Source organism: Saimiri boliviensis, chromosome 14 (genome assembly GCF_048565385.1).
Source record: "Saimiri boliviensis isolate mSaiBol1 chromosome 14, mSaiBol1.pri, whole genome shotgun sequence".
Taxonomy (NCBI): domain Eukaryota; kingdom Metazoa; phylum Chordata; class Mammalia; order Primates; family Cebidae; genus Saimiri; species Saimiri boliviensis.
In genome coordinates, this window is record NC_133462.1 from 22,557,242 (window position 1) to 22,570,245 (window position 13,004).

Consider the following 13,004-nt stretch of genomic DNA (forward strand, 5'->3'; position numbering starts at 1 on the left):
AAAGTCCACTAGCTTACAGGGAAGGAGGGTAAGACATTTTACCAGGAGGTTACTGACAACCGCCTCTCATTATGGTCTAATGATTGAGAAGTCACTGGATCCTTGTACAATAAATGCCCTTTGACATCTTGTTTTTTTTGAGACAGAGTCTTGCTGTGTCACCCAGGCTGGAGTGCAATGATATGATCTCGGCTCACTGCAACCTCTGCCTCCTGTGTTCAAACGATTCTCCTGCCTTGGGCTCCAGAACAGCTGGGATTAAAGGCACACACCACCATGCTTGGTTGGTTTTTGTATTTTTAGTAGAGACAGGATTTTATCATGTTGGCCAGGCTGGTCTCGAACTCCTGACCTCAAGTGATCCACCCACCTCAGCCTTCTGAAGCGCTGGGATTACAGGTGTGAGCCACTGTGTGTGGCCACCCCTTTGACATCCTCTGATGGGAGCTGCTCCGTGGTGCATAGTCCTTGTTTGGTGCAATTTTCTGGGCACCGAGCAACCGTCCACATTCCCAGCCTCAGGGGTGGTCTATACCCCTCCCCCAGAGGAGAACCGCTGTGCCCTATCACTCTGAAGACAGTAAAACACAGCCAGGAAATGCCACTCCAGGGCCACGCAACTAACACAGACCACGAGTAGACCTGAGCTTCCAGTCCAGGGCCATGGCCCACACTGAAAACGCTCTGTGAGGAAAATTCGCAAGTATGAAGCAGATATAATATTAATACATACAGTATTAGGTTAGTGCAAAAGTAATTGTGGTTTTTGCCATTACAAAACGGCATTACGGGCTGAGTGCGGTGGCTCACGCCTGGAGGGCTGATCATGAGGTCAAGAGATTGAGACCATCCTGGCCAACATGGTGAAACCCCACCTCTACTAAAAATACAAAACCTAGCTAGGCATGGTGGTGCATGCCTGTAGTCCCAGCTACTCGGGAGGCTGAGGCAGGAGAATTGCTTGATCCCGGGAGGCGGCGGTTGCAGTGAGCCAAGATCGCGCCACTGCACTCCAGCCTGGTGACAGAGCGAGACTCTGTCTCAAAAAAAAAAAAAAAAACAAACAAACCGCAATTACTGGCCGGGCACGGTGGCTCATGCCTGTAACCCCAGCACTTTGGGAGGCCAAGGCAGGTGGATCACCTGAGGTCTGGAGTTTGAGACCAGCCTGGTCAACATGGTGAAACCCCATCTCTACTAAAAATACAAAAATTAGCTGGGCGTGATGGCACATTCCTGTAATCCCAGCTACTCGGGAGGCTGAGGCAGGAGAATCGCTTGAACCCAAGAGGCAGAGATTGCAGTGAGCCAAGACGGCACCACTGTACTCTAGCCTGGGTGACAGAGTGAGATTCCATCTCCAAAACAAACAAAATTCCCCCAAAAAACTGCAGTTACTTTTGCACCAACCTACTATTTCAAAGATTAAAATCACAATTTCAAAGATTCAGAAATTTCGCAGGTATTTTCTGCAGGCTTCATAGAAAAGAGCTATCATAGCCAAAGTCAGTTTGACCCCAACTGTCGAGGGATGCCTAGGAAGTTCCTCTCATGCCAAAATCACAAGATAAACTGCTGCTTCGGTCTTCTGTGACATGACAACAGTGTTTTGTGTACTAATGACCTATGATTTCGTTCTTCTTTCTATCAGGGTGTCATAGCAACTATTTATATCATCCCTGGTGACATAAACTCGTTAGTCAATTATTTCAGCTTTGCTTCGTGGCTCTTTTATGGCATGACGTTTCTAGGACTCATTGTGATGAGATTTAAAAAGAAAGACCTGGAAAGGCCGATCAAGGTAAGCTAAGATTCCCGGAAGTCACAAGTGGCTTTGGGTTTTTTGTAATGAATGAGATAGAGGTAACTCTTTCAAATGCTAGGGGCATGCCTTCTAGTTCCAATCTGACTTGATTCTTTTAAAATATTTTAGAATGGAGTTTACTCTTCATAGAATAGTTTATGATCCAATGAGCTACCTTATTCATTTTTATTTTTTATTTTTATTTTTTTTTGAGATGGAGTTTTGCTCTTGTTACCCAGGCTGGAGTGCAATGGTGTGATCTTGGCTCACCGCAACCTCCGCCTCCTGGGTTCAGGCAATTCTCCTGCCTCAGCCTCCTGAGTAGCTGGGATTACAGGCACGCGCCACCATGCCCAGCTATTTTTTTTGTATTTTTAGTAGAGACGGGGTTTCACCATGTTGACCAGGATGGTCTCGATCTCTTGACTTTGATCCACCCGCCTTGGCCTCCCAAAGTGCTGGGATTACAGGCTTGAGCCACCACGCCCGGCCTTATTATTCATTTTTTTTTAAGTGATCAAGAATACCTGCGGCCTGCCTCTGTAACCAGAGAGGTCCACTTCTCTCTCAGCTGTGCTATTTATTTCTTATGATGACAGACATTAAGAAAAAGATAGGTAAGCTAAGGGCTTAAGTAACTAGGACAAGAATAAGGTTACCATCTTTAGCTTTAGGACTTTGTTTTCAGAGATATGTCCAGTGGTCCTTTCTGGCCTGTGTCTTGACTATGGACAAGTCTCTGGCATCAGCTGAGTCATGGCACAGCCTGCCTGGAGCTGGGCAGACCCACACGGTCAAGTTATCGCAGGCAAAATCATGGTAGCATAGACTTGTAATCTGCAAAAAATCCCCCCTAGAAACAGAAGCAGCCTGTAGGATAGCAAAGGAGAAACCCTTCAGCCAACATCATCAACACAAATTGAGGAAATCAGGTCTCACCACCAACTGGATGCCCACTAGCTCCAGCCCCACGTGTCCCTAGGAGGGAGGGCATGCTTGGAGCGAGGTTCTCAGTGGGAAGATCGGAGGACCCCCCAGGGGAGGTGGTGGAGCAGGGCTGCAGTGGCTTAAGCCCTTGAGGACCCCAGAAACTCCCCACAAAAACTCCTTTCCAGGAGGACAGAGGGGCCACTGAAGCCAATAGCAAGAGAAACAACGGCCGGAGAGCCCAAGGACACGGCCTTTGGCAAGCACGTCAGGGTCAAGGAGCTGGAGCCCGCAGATACGAATCTCTCGCCTGGGAAGGGGCTGCACAGAGAGGACATGTCCCGCTGGCACTTCAGAACATCATGTTAGGGAAAAAAATCATTTCAGAAATAAAGAGTGTGCAAGAAGGAAAAGAAGGAACACAGGCTGAGCGTGCGGACTCATACCTGTAGTCCCAGCACTTTGGAAGGCCAAGGGAGGAAGGTCAGCCCCAGGAGTTCAAGAGCAGCCTGGGCAACAGCAAGACCCCGTCTCTACAAAAAGTACCTGGGCGTGGTGGTGCATGCCTGTAGTCCCAGCTCCGTGGGAGGCTGAGGTGGAAGAACAGCTTCAGCCCAGGAGGTCAAGGCTGCAGTGAGCCCAGATTGTGCCACTGCACTCCAGCCTGGGCAAGAGAGGGACCCCGTCTCAAAAAAAGAAAAGAAAGAACATAAGAACAAAGGAACATGCTAGAAAACAGAGGGTCAAAGGAAGGAAACCAAAAAAATAACCGACAGAAGAAAAAACTTCTGGGTCCAAGAAGAAATAAGAGAAATAGGACATAAAAGTACATTAATTCCGGCTGGGCGCAGTGGCTTACACCTGTAATCCCAACACTTAAAAGGAACTAATAAAAAAGAAACTTAAGGCAGGCCGATTACTTGAGGTCAGGAGTTTGAGACTAGCCTGGCCAACATGGTGAAATCCTGGCTCTACTAAAAATACAAAAATTAGCTGGGCATGGTGGCACATGCCTATAATCCCAGCTACTTGGGAGGCTGAGGCGGGAGGATTGTTTGTTCCCAGGAGGCGGAGGTTACAGTGAGCTGAGATCGCGCCACTGCCCTCCAGCCTGGGGGACAGAGCGAGACTCCATCTCAGGGTGGGAGCGGGGCAGGGGGAAGGAAAAATGCAATGACACTGACAGATGAAAACAAAACAAATCCAGCAAACCGAACTCTGCTTCTGGCTGTCAGATGGCCAGACAGCCAAAAGTCTGACTGCAGTGAGGCCATGAGAGGGTGGTCGCTCACACGCTGTTAGTGAAATACGAATGGCATAGCCACCATAGAGGGAGATTTGGCAACATCTAGCAGGCATGAGCCATCCTGTTTTGAGGAAATCTATCCCGAAATGAAACTGTCAGAAATACAAAATATACACAAGGTCATTGACAACAGCATTAATTGTAACAGCAAGATGCCCAACACAACCCAAATGTCAACTTATACAGGACTGGTTGAATAAACTGTGGCATGTCTAAAACAGTGGTACACAGCAGTAAAAACGAATGATTAACAACCTCATATATTACTGTGACATACTAGCTGGAATATATTCAAGGAAAAAGGGTGCACAATTGTTATTTGCTATCTTTTATGTAAGAGTAGGGAAAGACGAATGTGTGCGTTTCTTCACGTGTCTTCATTCAAAAAGAAATAATGGGAGGATAAAGCAAAATCAAGTAAAAAATTCTATTAGAAAACAAAATTAAAAAGGAAAAGGTGAATCTCAAAAATGAAAAACAAATGGAAGGAAACCTTACTCTATAACAAGTAGGTAATATAACCACACAGTGAAAAGAATTATCAGAATTGATATTAGGTTTTGTTTGTTTTGGAGACAGGGTTTCGCTCTGTTGCCCAGGCTGAAGTACAGTGGCTCGGTCTCGGCTCACTGAAAGCCTTGACCCTTTGGACTCAAGTAATTCCACTGCCTCAGGTACCAGAGTAGCTAGGACTACAGGTACACGCCACCATATCCAGCTAATTTTTGCATTTTTGGGTGTGTGTGGAGATGGGAATCTCACCATGTTGTCCAGTCTGGTCGGAAACTCTTCAGCTCAAGTGATCCTCCCGCATTGGCCTCCCAAAGTGCTGGGATTACAGGCGTGAGCCATTGCACCTGGCCTCCAGATTATGGTCTTTAAATGCCATTTCCTGCTAAAAGGAAACAAAGCTCTCTGGAGAGGTGGATGAAAACCCAGGTCTGGCACTTCCTGTCACCCAGAAAACAGAGGCTTTTGAAGAGCACTGGTGTTCCACCCGCAGAGCCCAGGACAGTGTGAAGGGCTCTGCTGCCCGGCACAGGACCTTCTGAACAATGTGAACAGTGACTACCATGGACTAAAACTCACCACGTACAGAAAAACCCACGGGTTTGAGTTGCCTTTGGAGGTCTCAGGGGTCCAACTTGTCATTCTGAAAACGCAGAGCATAGAGCATTTATGCTGCCTTTCCCGTACAAACTGCGATTTAGAATAACCAGAAAGTTGAAGTGCTTCATATAGCATTTCAGATAGTTAAGGAAGGAATGACAAATTAGAAAAATCACCATTTTCCAACCCCTGATGAAATAATGAAGTAGGCAATGATTATCAGTGGATGCTAAAACCCTTAAGCAGTTTATCTTTTTTGAGATGGAGTTTTGCTATTGTGGCCCAGGCTGAAGTGCAATGGCGCAATCTCGGCTCACTGCCACCTCTGCCTTCCGGGGTCAATCGATTCTCCTGCCTCAGCCTCCCGAGTAGCTGGGATTACAGGCACGTGCCACCATGTCCAGCTAATTTTTTTTGTATTTTCAATAGAGATGGGGTTTCACCATGTTGGCCAGGCTGGTCTTGAACTCCTGACCTCAGGTGATCCACCTCGCCCTCCCTAAGTGATGGGATTACAGGTGTGAGCCACCAAGCCTCAACAGTTGATCTTCAGTTTCACTCTAAAACCATGAAAAATTGTTGGAGAAATGTGTAACAGTGGAGTTAAACGGCTCCTCTGCCCTGGGCCTGCTGTCAACCTCAGCAGTTCAAAGGTGGGACAATTAAACATCACATGTCTCGTGGTGTGTCACGGAAGGAAGGGCACTGCTCCGATGGTGAAGCATTTTTGTCCCTAAATCTAACAGTTTGTAGGAAATACCGGAGATGGAGGAGCAAGTTAAATGGCACCAGGAGGAGGCAACCAGGGAAAGCGCCCACTGAACACTGCATAGGGGAAGCATCCAATCTCTCCACAAACGGGCGACAAGAGAAAAAAGGAGACAGGGTGGTAAGCAGGATAAGAACAGAAAGTCCTCTTCAGGTAGAGATGCATACTGGATATTGTACAGGTAGAATCACAAGATGTCTGATATTTTCCTTATATTTTAGGGAAAAGAAAGGTGGTAGACAAACAAAAAAAGCGATTTTTAACTTTTTTAAAGACAGAGTCTCACTCTGTCGACCAGGCTGGAGTGCAGTGGCATGATTTCAGCTCACTGCAACCTCCGCCTCCCGGGTTCAAGCGATTCTCCTGCCTCAGCCTCCCAAGTGGCTGGGATTGCAGGTGAGCACCACCACACCTGGCCAATTTTTGTGTTTTTGGCAGAGACAGCTTCACCATGTTGGCCAGGCTGGTCTCCAAGTCCTGACTTCAAGTGATCTGCCTGCCTGGGCCTCGCGAAGTGCTGAGATTACAGGTGTGAGTCACTAAGCCCAGCCCCGTAATTTCTTTTAAAGAAAATTTTAAAAAGGTGGAGTAGCCGGGCACGGTGGCTCAAGCCTGTAATCCCAGTGCTTTGGGAGGCCGAGGCGGGTGGATCACGAGGTCAAGAGATCGAGACCATCCTGATAACAAGGTGAAACCCCGTCTCTACTAAAAATACAAAAAATTAGCTGGGCATGGTGATGTGTGCCTGTAATCCCAGCTACTCAGGAGGCTGAGGCAGGAGAATTGCCTGAACCCAGGAGGCGGAGGTTGCGGTGAGCCGAGATTGGGCCATTGCACTCCAGCCTGGGTAACAAGAGCAAAACTCCGTATCAAAAAAAAAAAAAGAAAGAAAAAAAAAGGTGGAGTAGATGAAATAAGCTTGGCAAAATTACATGAAAATTACTGAAATTGTAGCAGGGGTGCATGGAGTTCATCCTACTCTCTTTATATCATTTTAAGTGAAAAATTTCAAAAGAAAACGAGTGCCCATGGCCACAGCCTACCGTTTTTGCCTCCAGGTGCCCATAGTCATCCCTGTCCTGGTGACGCTCATCTCCGTGTTTTTGGTTCTGGCTCCGATCATCAGCAAACCCGAGTGGGAGTACCTCTACTGTGTGCTGTTTATCCTGAGCGGCCTTATATTTTACTTCCTGTTTGTCTACTTCAAGTTTGGATGGGCTCAGAAAATCTCAAGTAAGTACCAACAGAAGGACTGCCTGGCTTCTGTGAGGTGCAGGCAGGCATGGCGTCCTCACCCGTCCTGACTCCAAGACCTCTGTCACAGTGTCTCACCTGTAATGAGTAGGGAGAGAAAACAGCATTTTCTGGTTTTTCTTGGGGGTGGGGGCGCAGGGACATAGTCTTGCCCTGTCACCAAGGCTCAAGTGCCAGTGGCATGGTCATAGCTCACTATGGCCTTGAACTCCCAAGCTCAAGCCTCCCAAGCAGCTGGGACCACAGGCATGCACTACCACACCTGGCTATCTTTTTTATTTTTTGTAGAGACAGGGTCTCGCTAGGTTGCCCAGACTGGTCTCAAACTCCTGGGATTAAACGATCCTCCCACCTTGGCTTTCCAAAGTGCTGGGACTACCACCGGCCTGAGCCACTGCAACTTTTTTTTTTTGAGACACAGTCTCACTCTGTTGCCCAGGCTGGAATGCAGTAGCATAGTCTCAGCTCACTGCAACCTCTGCCTCCTGGGTTCAAGGGATTCTCCTGCCTCAGCCTCCCAAGTAGCTGGGATTACAGGTGCCTGCCCCTATGCCGGCCTAATTTTTGTATTATTAGTAGAGATGAGGTTTTGCCATGTTGGCCAGGCTGGTCTTGAACTCCTTACCTCAACTGATCTGCCTGCCTCAGCCTCCCAAAGTGCTGGGATTATGTGAACCCCTTCGCCCGGCCCGTTTTGTTTTTGTTTTGAGATGGAAGTTTGCTCTTGTTGCCCAGGCTGGAATCCAGTGGCGCAGTCTCAGCTTACTGCAACCTCTGCCTCCCGGGTTCAAGTGACCACAATTTTTTTTTTTTTTTTTTGTATTTTTAGTAGAGTCAAGGTTTCATCGTGTTGGCCAAGCTGGTCTCGAACTCCTGACGTCAGGCTGAGCCTCCCAAAGCTCAGGGATTACAGGCATGAGCCACCACACCTGGTCCCATTTTCTTTTTAATTGCAAAAGACACACAACATAAATGTTGCTATCTTAGCCACTTTTTAGTGCAAGGTTCAGTAGCAATTACGCATATTCCCACTATCATGCGCCTCATTCTGAAACACCATTCTCCTTTGCCTGATAGGCAGACGTCATCTAAGAGGCCTGGCAGCATCACAAAGACACCCAAAATGTCATGGACTTGCCCTGGGGAACTGGGCCGGGGTCCAAGCCTTCTAATGATGCCAAAGGCATGGGGCTCATTAGTTAGCAGTCCTGACCCTCATCACTTTTAGGACAATTGTTTAAAAGTTTGGCTACAGGCCGGGCGCGGTGGCTCACGCCTGTAATCCCAGCACTTTGGGAGGCCGAGGTGGGTGGATCATGAGGTCAAGAGATCGAGACCATCCTGGTCAACATGGTGAAACCCTGTCTCTACTAAAAATACAAAAAACTAGCTGGGCATGGTGGCGTGTGCCTGTAATCCCAGGTACTCAGGAGGCTGAGGCAGGAGAATTGCCTGAGCCCAGGAGGCGGAGGTTGCGGTGAGCCGAGATCACGCCATTGCACTCCAGCATGGGTACCAAGAGTGCAACTCCGTCTCAAAAAAAAATAAAATAAAATAAATAAATTTGGCTACAGTAGCCACTTTGCTTTTGAAAAGAAAGCACTTGTGTCAAAGTATATCAAGAGAAACTGAATTACACCTTTAAAAAAGTCTGTACTATATTCACAGTTTTTATCTTATACAGTGCAGATTCAACTACAGAAAACCCCATTTATAAAAAGCCTTTAAGACTTCCTGGGCATGCTCACGAGGCTGTGAGGTGATCTGTTTCCTGGTCTTCCTGATCCTCTCCCTCTTCCTCTCCCAGGAGCTCCCTGAGGACAGGAATTGGGCTGTGCACAATTTAATTCTGGCTGTGGCAGCCGGAAACAGCCACTTAAGATTTATTAAGTGAATGTGATCAAAAGCCTGGCCAACATGGTGAAACCGTCTCTACTAAAAATACAAAACATTAGCCGGGCGTGGTGGTGGGCACCTATAATCCCAGCTAGTCTGGAGGCTGAGGCAGGAGAATCACTTAAACCCAGGAGGCAGACGTTGCAGTGAGCGGAGATCCCGGAAGGCAGATGTTGCAGTGAGCTGAGATTGAGCCACAGCACTCCAGCTTGGGCAACAGTGCGAAACTGCATCTCAAAAAAAAGAAAAAAAGCCTGCTCCTTTCTCCTGTTCAGCTTGACTGAACTGAAAAGTGTAAGCAGTCACCCCTCCAGACATTCCTAGGAGGTTTTTATTTCTATTCCTGCAATTTTGGGGGAATACACAAGCCAGGAAAGTGTGAAACCCAACCAAAAGGCAGGAAAGCTGCCAGGGCCTCTAGACCCCACTCACAGGGATGTTCTAGTGCCTTTCTTCAGGCTGGGCACGTGCCCGATTCTCTCCCCACCTCCACGACCACCTCTGTGAACCCCGGGACCCTTGCTTACCTGACAATGGTGCTGTAACCAAGGGAGAGAATCGATTTCATGTTGAATAACAAAGTGGAAACAAAAGCAAGATATGGTTATGTTAGACCACCGGGAATTTTCCTTTCCTGAAATAGCTCCCTACAAACCCCACCTCTTTTTAAAAATCCATTTATGTATGTGTGTATGTATGTATGTATGTATGATAGGGTCTCGTTATGTTGCCCAGGCTGGTCTCAAACTCCTGAGCTCAGACGATCCTCCTGCTTCAGCCTCAGAAAGTGCTGGGATTACAGGAGTGAGCCACTGCACTAGGCCTACCCCTACCTCCTTACTCGGATCCAAACCCTCAGCTGAGAAGGAGAGAGGTTGCAGGCACACTTCTATAGAAAGAAAATCTAAAGCAAACAGCCATTTCCCCCGTGCCACTGAACTTGGATTTGATTATACTGACAGAATCTACCCAGGATAACTTGTAGCCTAATGGTATAAAATATGTCTTATTTCTCAGCTCTAGAATATTTAACCAAGCAATCTGTATTTTAAACAAAATGCAGTCACAGTGACTTCAGAATAAATAGCCAACTCTTGGTCTGTGGTAGTAAATGTATACACATAATCATTTAAATTTTTCCTAGAGTATAAGCTGTTTGGTGGCAATAAAATTCCGAATTCTTTAAGAGGAAGTAACTTACCTCCAGAGCACCAGGGCGGCACCAAAGGATGGTTCTGGTTAGCTCCAAACACCGGCCATCCCCCAAGCGCAAGGTCTAGGTGACACTTCCCCAAGGAATGAGAACAATGTCACTCTCATCCACAACCCCAGTGAAGCTTTTGAATTTCGGTCTTCTAATTCCACTCATTTTTGACTCTTATTTCAGAGCCGATTACCATGCACCTTCAGATGCTCATGGAAGTGGTCCCACCGGAGGAAGAACCTGAGTAACAAGCTCCATCTCTTGTAGCTAAGTCAAAGCTGAATTTATTTTCTTAAGCAAAATTTGTGGTTATTTCTTCTTGATTTTTTTCTTATGAATAAAATATACTCAGATGTTTATAATATTGTTACTTTTAGATATTCTTAGTTCTCTGGGTGGGGGTTCCAGAGGGGAGCAGTGGCAAGTGTTTGCTAAAGTTGTCAGGTGAGCTGTCACCTAACAGAAGGCAGAAGCTTAGAGAAGGGCTGCATAAAAGCCACCATTACAGTGGCAACTATTTAACAAAGGGCACATCACACTTAAAGGAAGGGTGTTCTTTAAACTCAATGTCAATAAAATGGATGACATTTTTGCTTTGATACAGATTTTAAAAATAGTAAATTACTGGCCAGGTGCAGTGGCTCACGCCTGTAATCGCAGCACTTTGGGAGGCCAAGGCAGATGGATCGCTTGAGTCCAGGAGTTCAAGACCAGCCTGGGCAACATGGCAAAATCACACCTCTACAGAAAACCACAAAGAAATTAGCCAGGCATGGTGGTGCTCACCTGTAGTCGTGGCCACTGAAGAGGCTGAGGTGAAAGGATCACCTGAGCCTGGGAAGTCTAGGGTGTGGTGTGCCATTATCATGCCACTACACTCCAGCCTGCATGACCGAGGGAGACCCCAACTCAAGAAGTAAATAAATACATAAAAATATTGGAGTACAAATGTTTATCACCCACTCTCCCCCAACCCGAAAGTATCAGCATCCCATACTGACCCTGTGATGTGCATGGCGCGTATCTGCCCGGATGAATGTCAAGAGCTGAGCTTCTATCCAGAACCCTCCACAGCTGGTGTGCTCATCACAAGGGTCCCCTGCATCGCCGGTCAGCATCACTGGCTCCCCAGCAGCCTTTACGGGCATTTTAGTCCAACCAGAAAGTGTGGTTAATAAAGTTTGATTTTATTCTAGCATTCAGGGAAAATATTGTTTAAAAAAGGTAAAAAGCAACATTTCTGTGAAAACAATGAAATTTTATTGCTGATATACTGCAAAAGACATCCATACCACAACTATCAGTGATTTTTAGAAGCTAGAGACAAAGGCACTTTCACTTTGTATTTTAGATATTTGCCCAAAACTTGAAATCAGACATATTCATAGCAGTGCAGAAAACCAATTATTTACTAATTGTTCATATAGTCAGCATCCTATGTCCCACAAAATGTCTTTTAGAGATTCAGATATTAGAACATTTGAGTGTCTGAAGAAAGAAACGGATTTCCTCCCTGCATGGGAAGCACATGTTCGTGCAGCTCCATTACTAGCTATTATCATTTGCTATGCTGTACAGAAGAGACTCCGCACCCCGGCGTGCACGGCAGGCAGCCGGCGTGCACAGGGAGCCACAGGATGGCCGCCCACAGACCTCCACCGAGAGGGGCAGCAGCTACATGCAGAGAACCGGATACTGATACGGGTGTCAGAAGTGCTCCACAGTCAAAACCTTTGCCAGCAAAGACACCAGAACTTTCTACCTCCCAAGAGCCTGCCCAATTTACGAAAAAGGAAAATCATCTTATTTCACGGGCCCATTTGATACCTGCCAGTCACCTCCAAGGGTCACAGCAGTGACCTGCGCACACTCCCGCAGCTGTCTTGGCTGCAGAGCACGTCCTCCCTGGGGGAGGGCAAAGCGCAACCCAGCAGCACTCAGTGGGTGCTCCCTGAGACAAGGCCAGGCCACACAACGAGGGGATGTCTCATTTTACAGATGAGGAAACTGAGCCAGAGTGTGATCCACACCTGCTCACAGAACAGCCTGGATGACAAAGTTCACCTCTAGTTCAGGCATTGGCTTCTGCCTGGGACATACATAAGCTTGGCACTTTCTGATGCAAAAAAAATTAAGCTCTGGGGCCATCACACAACACTTGTGTTCTATCCAAATTCTTTTCCAGTCCGAGGCAAAGCTGACAAATGGATACTGAACGCACAGGACTCTTAATTTCTCAATAGGTCACCTTTCTACTGAACAAAGAAACCCAAAGCATGAAAAACCAGCCTCTGGCAGTGGCCATGACCTCACACACTCCTCCTCCAAACTGGTGACCCCGGGTGCTGCAGCCACATGGGAATGGGGTCGCAAATGTCTGCAGGGGTCATGGCATGTAGGTGTTAAACATCACCTCCAGGCACCACACAGGCCCTTGTAAGTTTCCACTAAACAGTAACCTTTGTGCCATTTGCTCAGGACTCACTCTGCAGGTCCAGGGGATTGTTTAGATGGATCGCTTGAGTCCAGGAGTTCAAGACCAGCCTGGGCAACATGGCAAAATCACACCTCTACAGAAAACCACAAAGAAATTAGCCAGGCATGGTGGTGCTCACCTGTAGTCGTGGCTACTGAAGAGGCTGAGGTGAAAGGATCACCTGAGCCTGGGAAGTATCCAACCAGCAGCTTCACCCCGGAAAGCCCTGGGTCTTACTGAGCAATCTGATTTCTATCC

The 13,004-nt window shown here is 47.2% G+C and overlaps 1 protein-coding gene across 5 annotated transcripts in view; it reads left to right on the forward strand.

Moving 5' to 3' along the window:
- Window positions 1-10,641, forward strand: part of SLC7A9 (solute carrier family 7 member 9) — a 31,873-nt gene extending 21,232 nt beyond the window's left edge. For 3 of the 5 annotated variants that reach the window (XM_039467120.2, XM_039467121.2, XM_074386597.1), the window contains exons 11-13: window positions 1,652-1,801; window positions 6,975-7,149; window positions 10,454-10,543. In XM_039467120.2, coding sequence (XP_039323054.1) covers window positions 1,652-1,801; window positions 6,975-7,149; window positions 10,454-10,518 — 390 coding nt within the window. In that variant the 3' untranslated portion in view covers window positions 10,519-10,543. Of the gene's footprint in view, window positions 1-146; window positions 1,802-6,974; window positions 7,150-10,453 lie in introns of those variants that run through there. The other 2 variants (XM_039467119.2, XM_074386596.1) reach the window with 2 other exon arrangements.
- The last annotated feature ends 2,363 nt before the right edge of the window (window positions 10,642-13,004 follow it).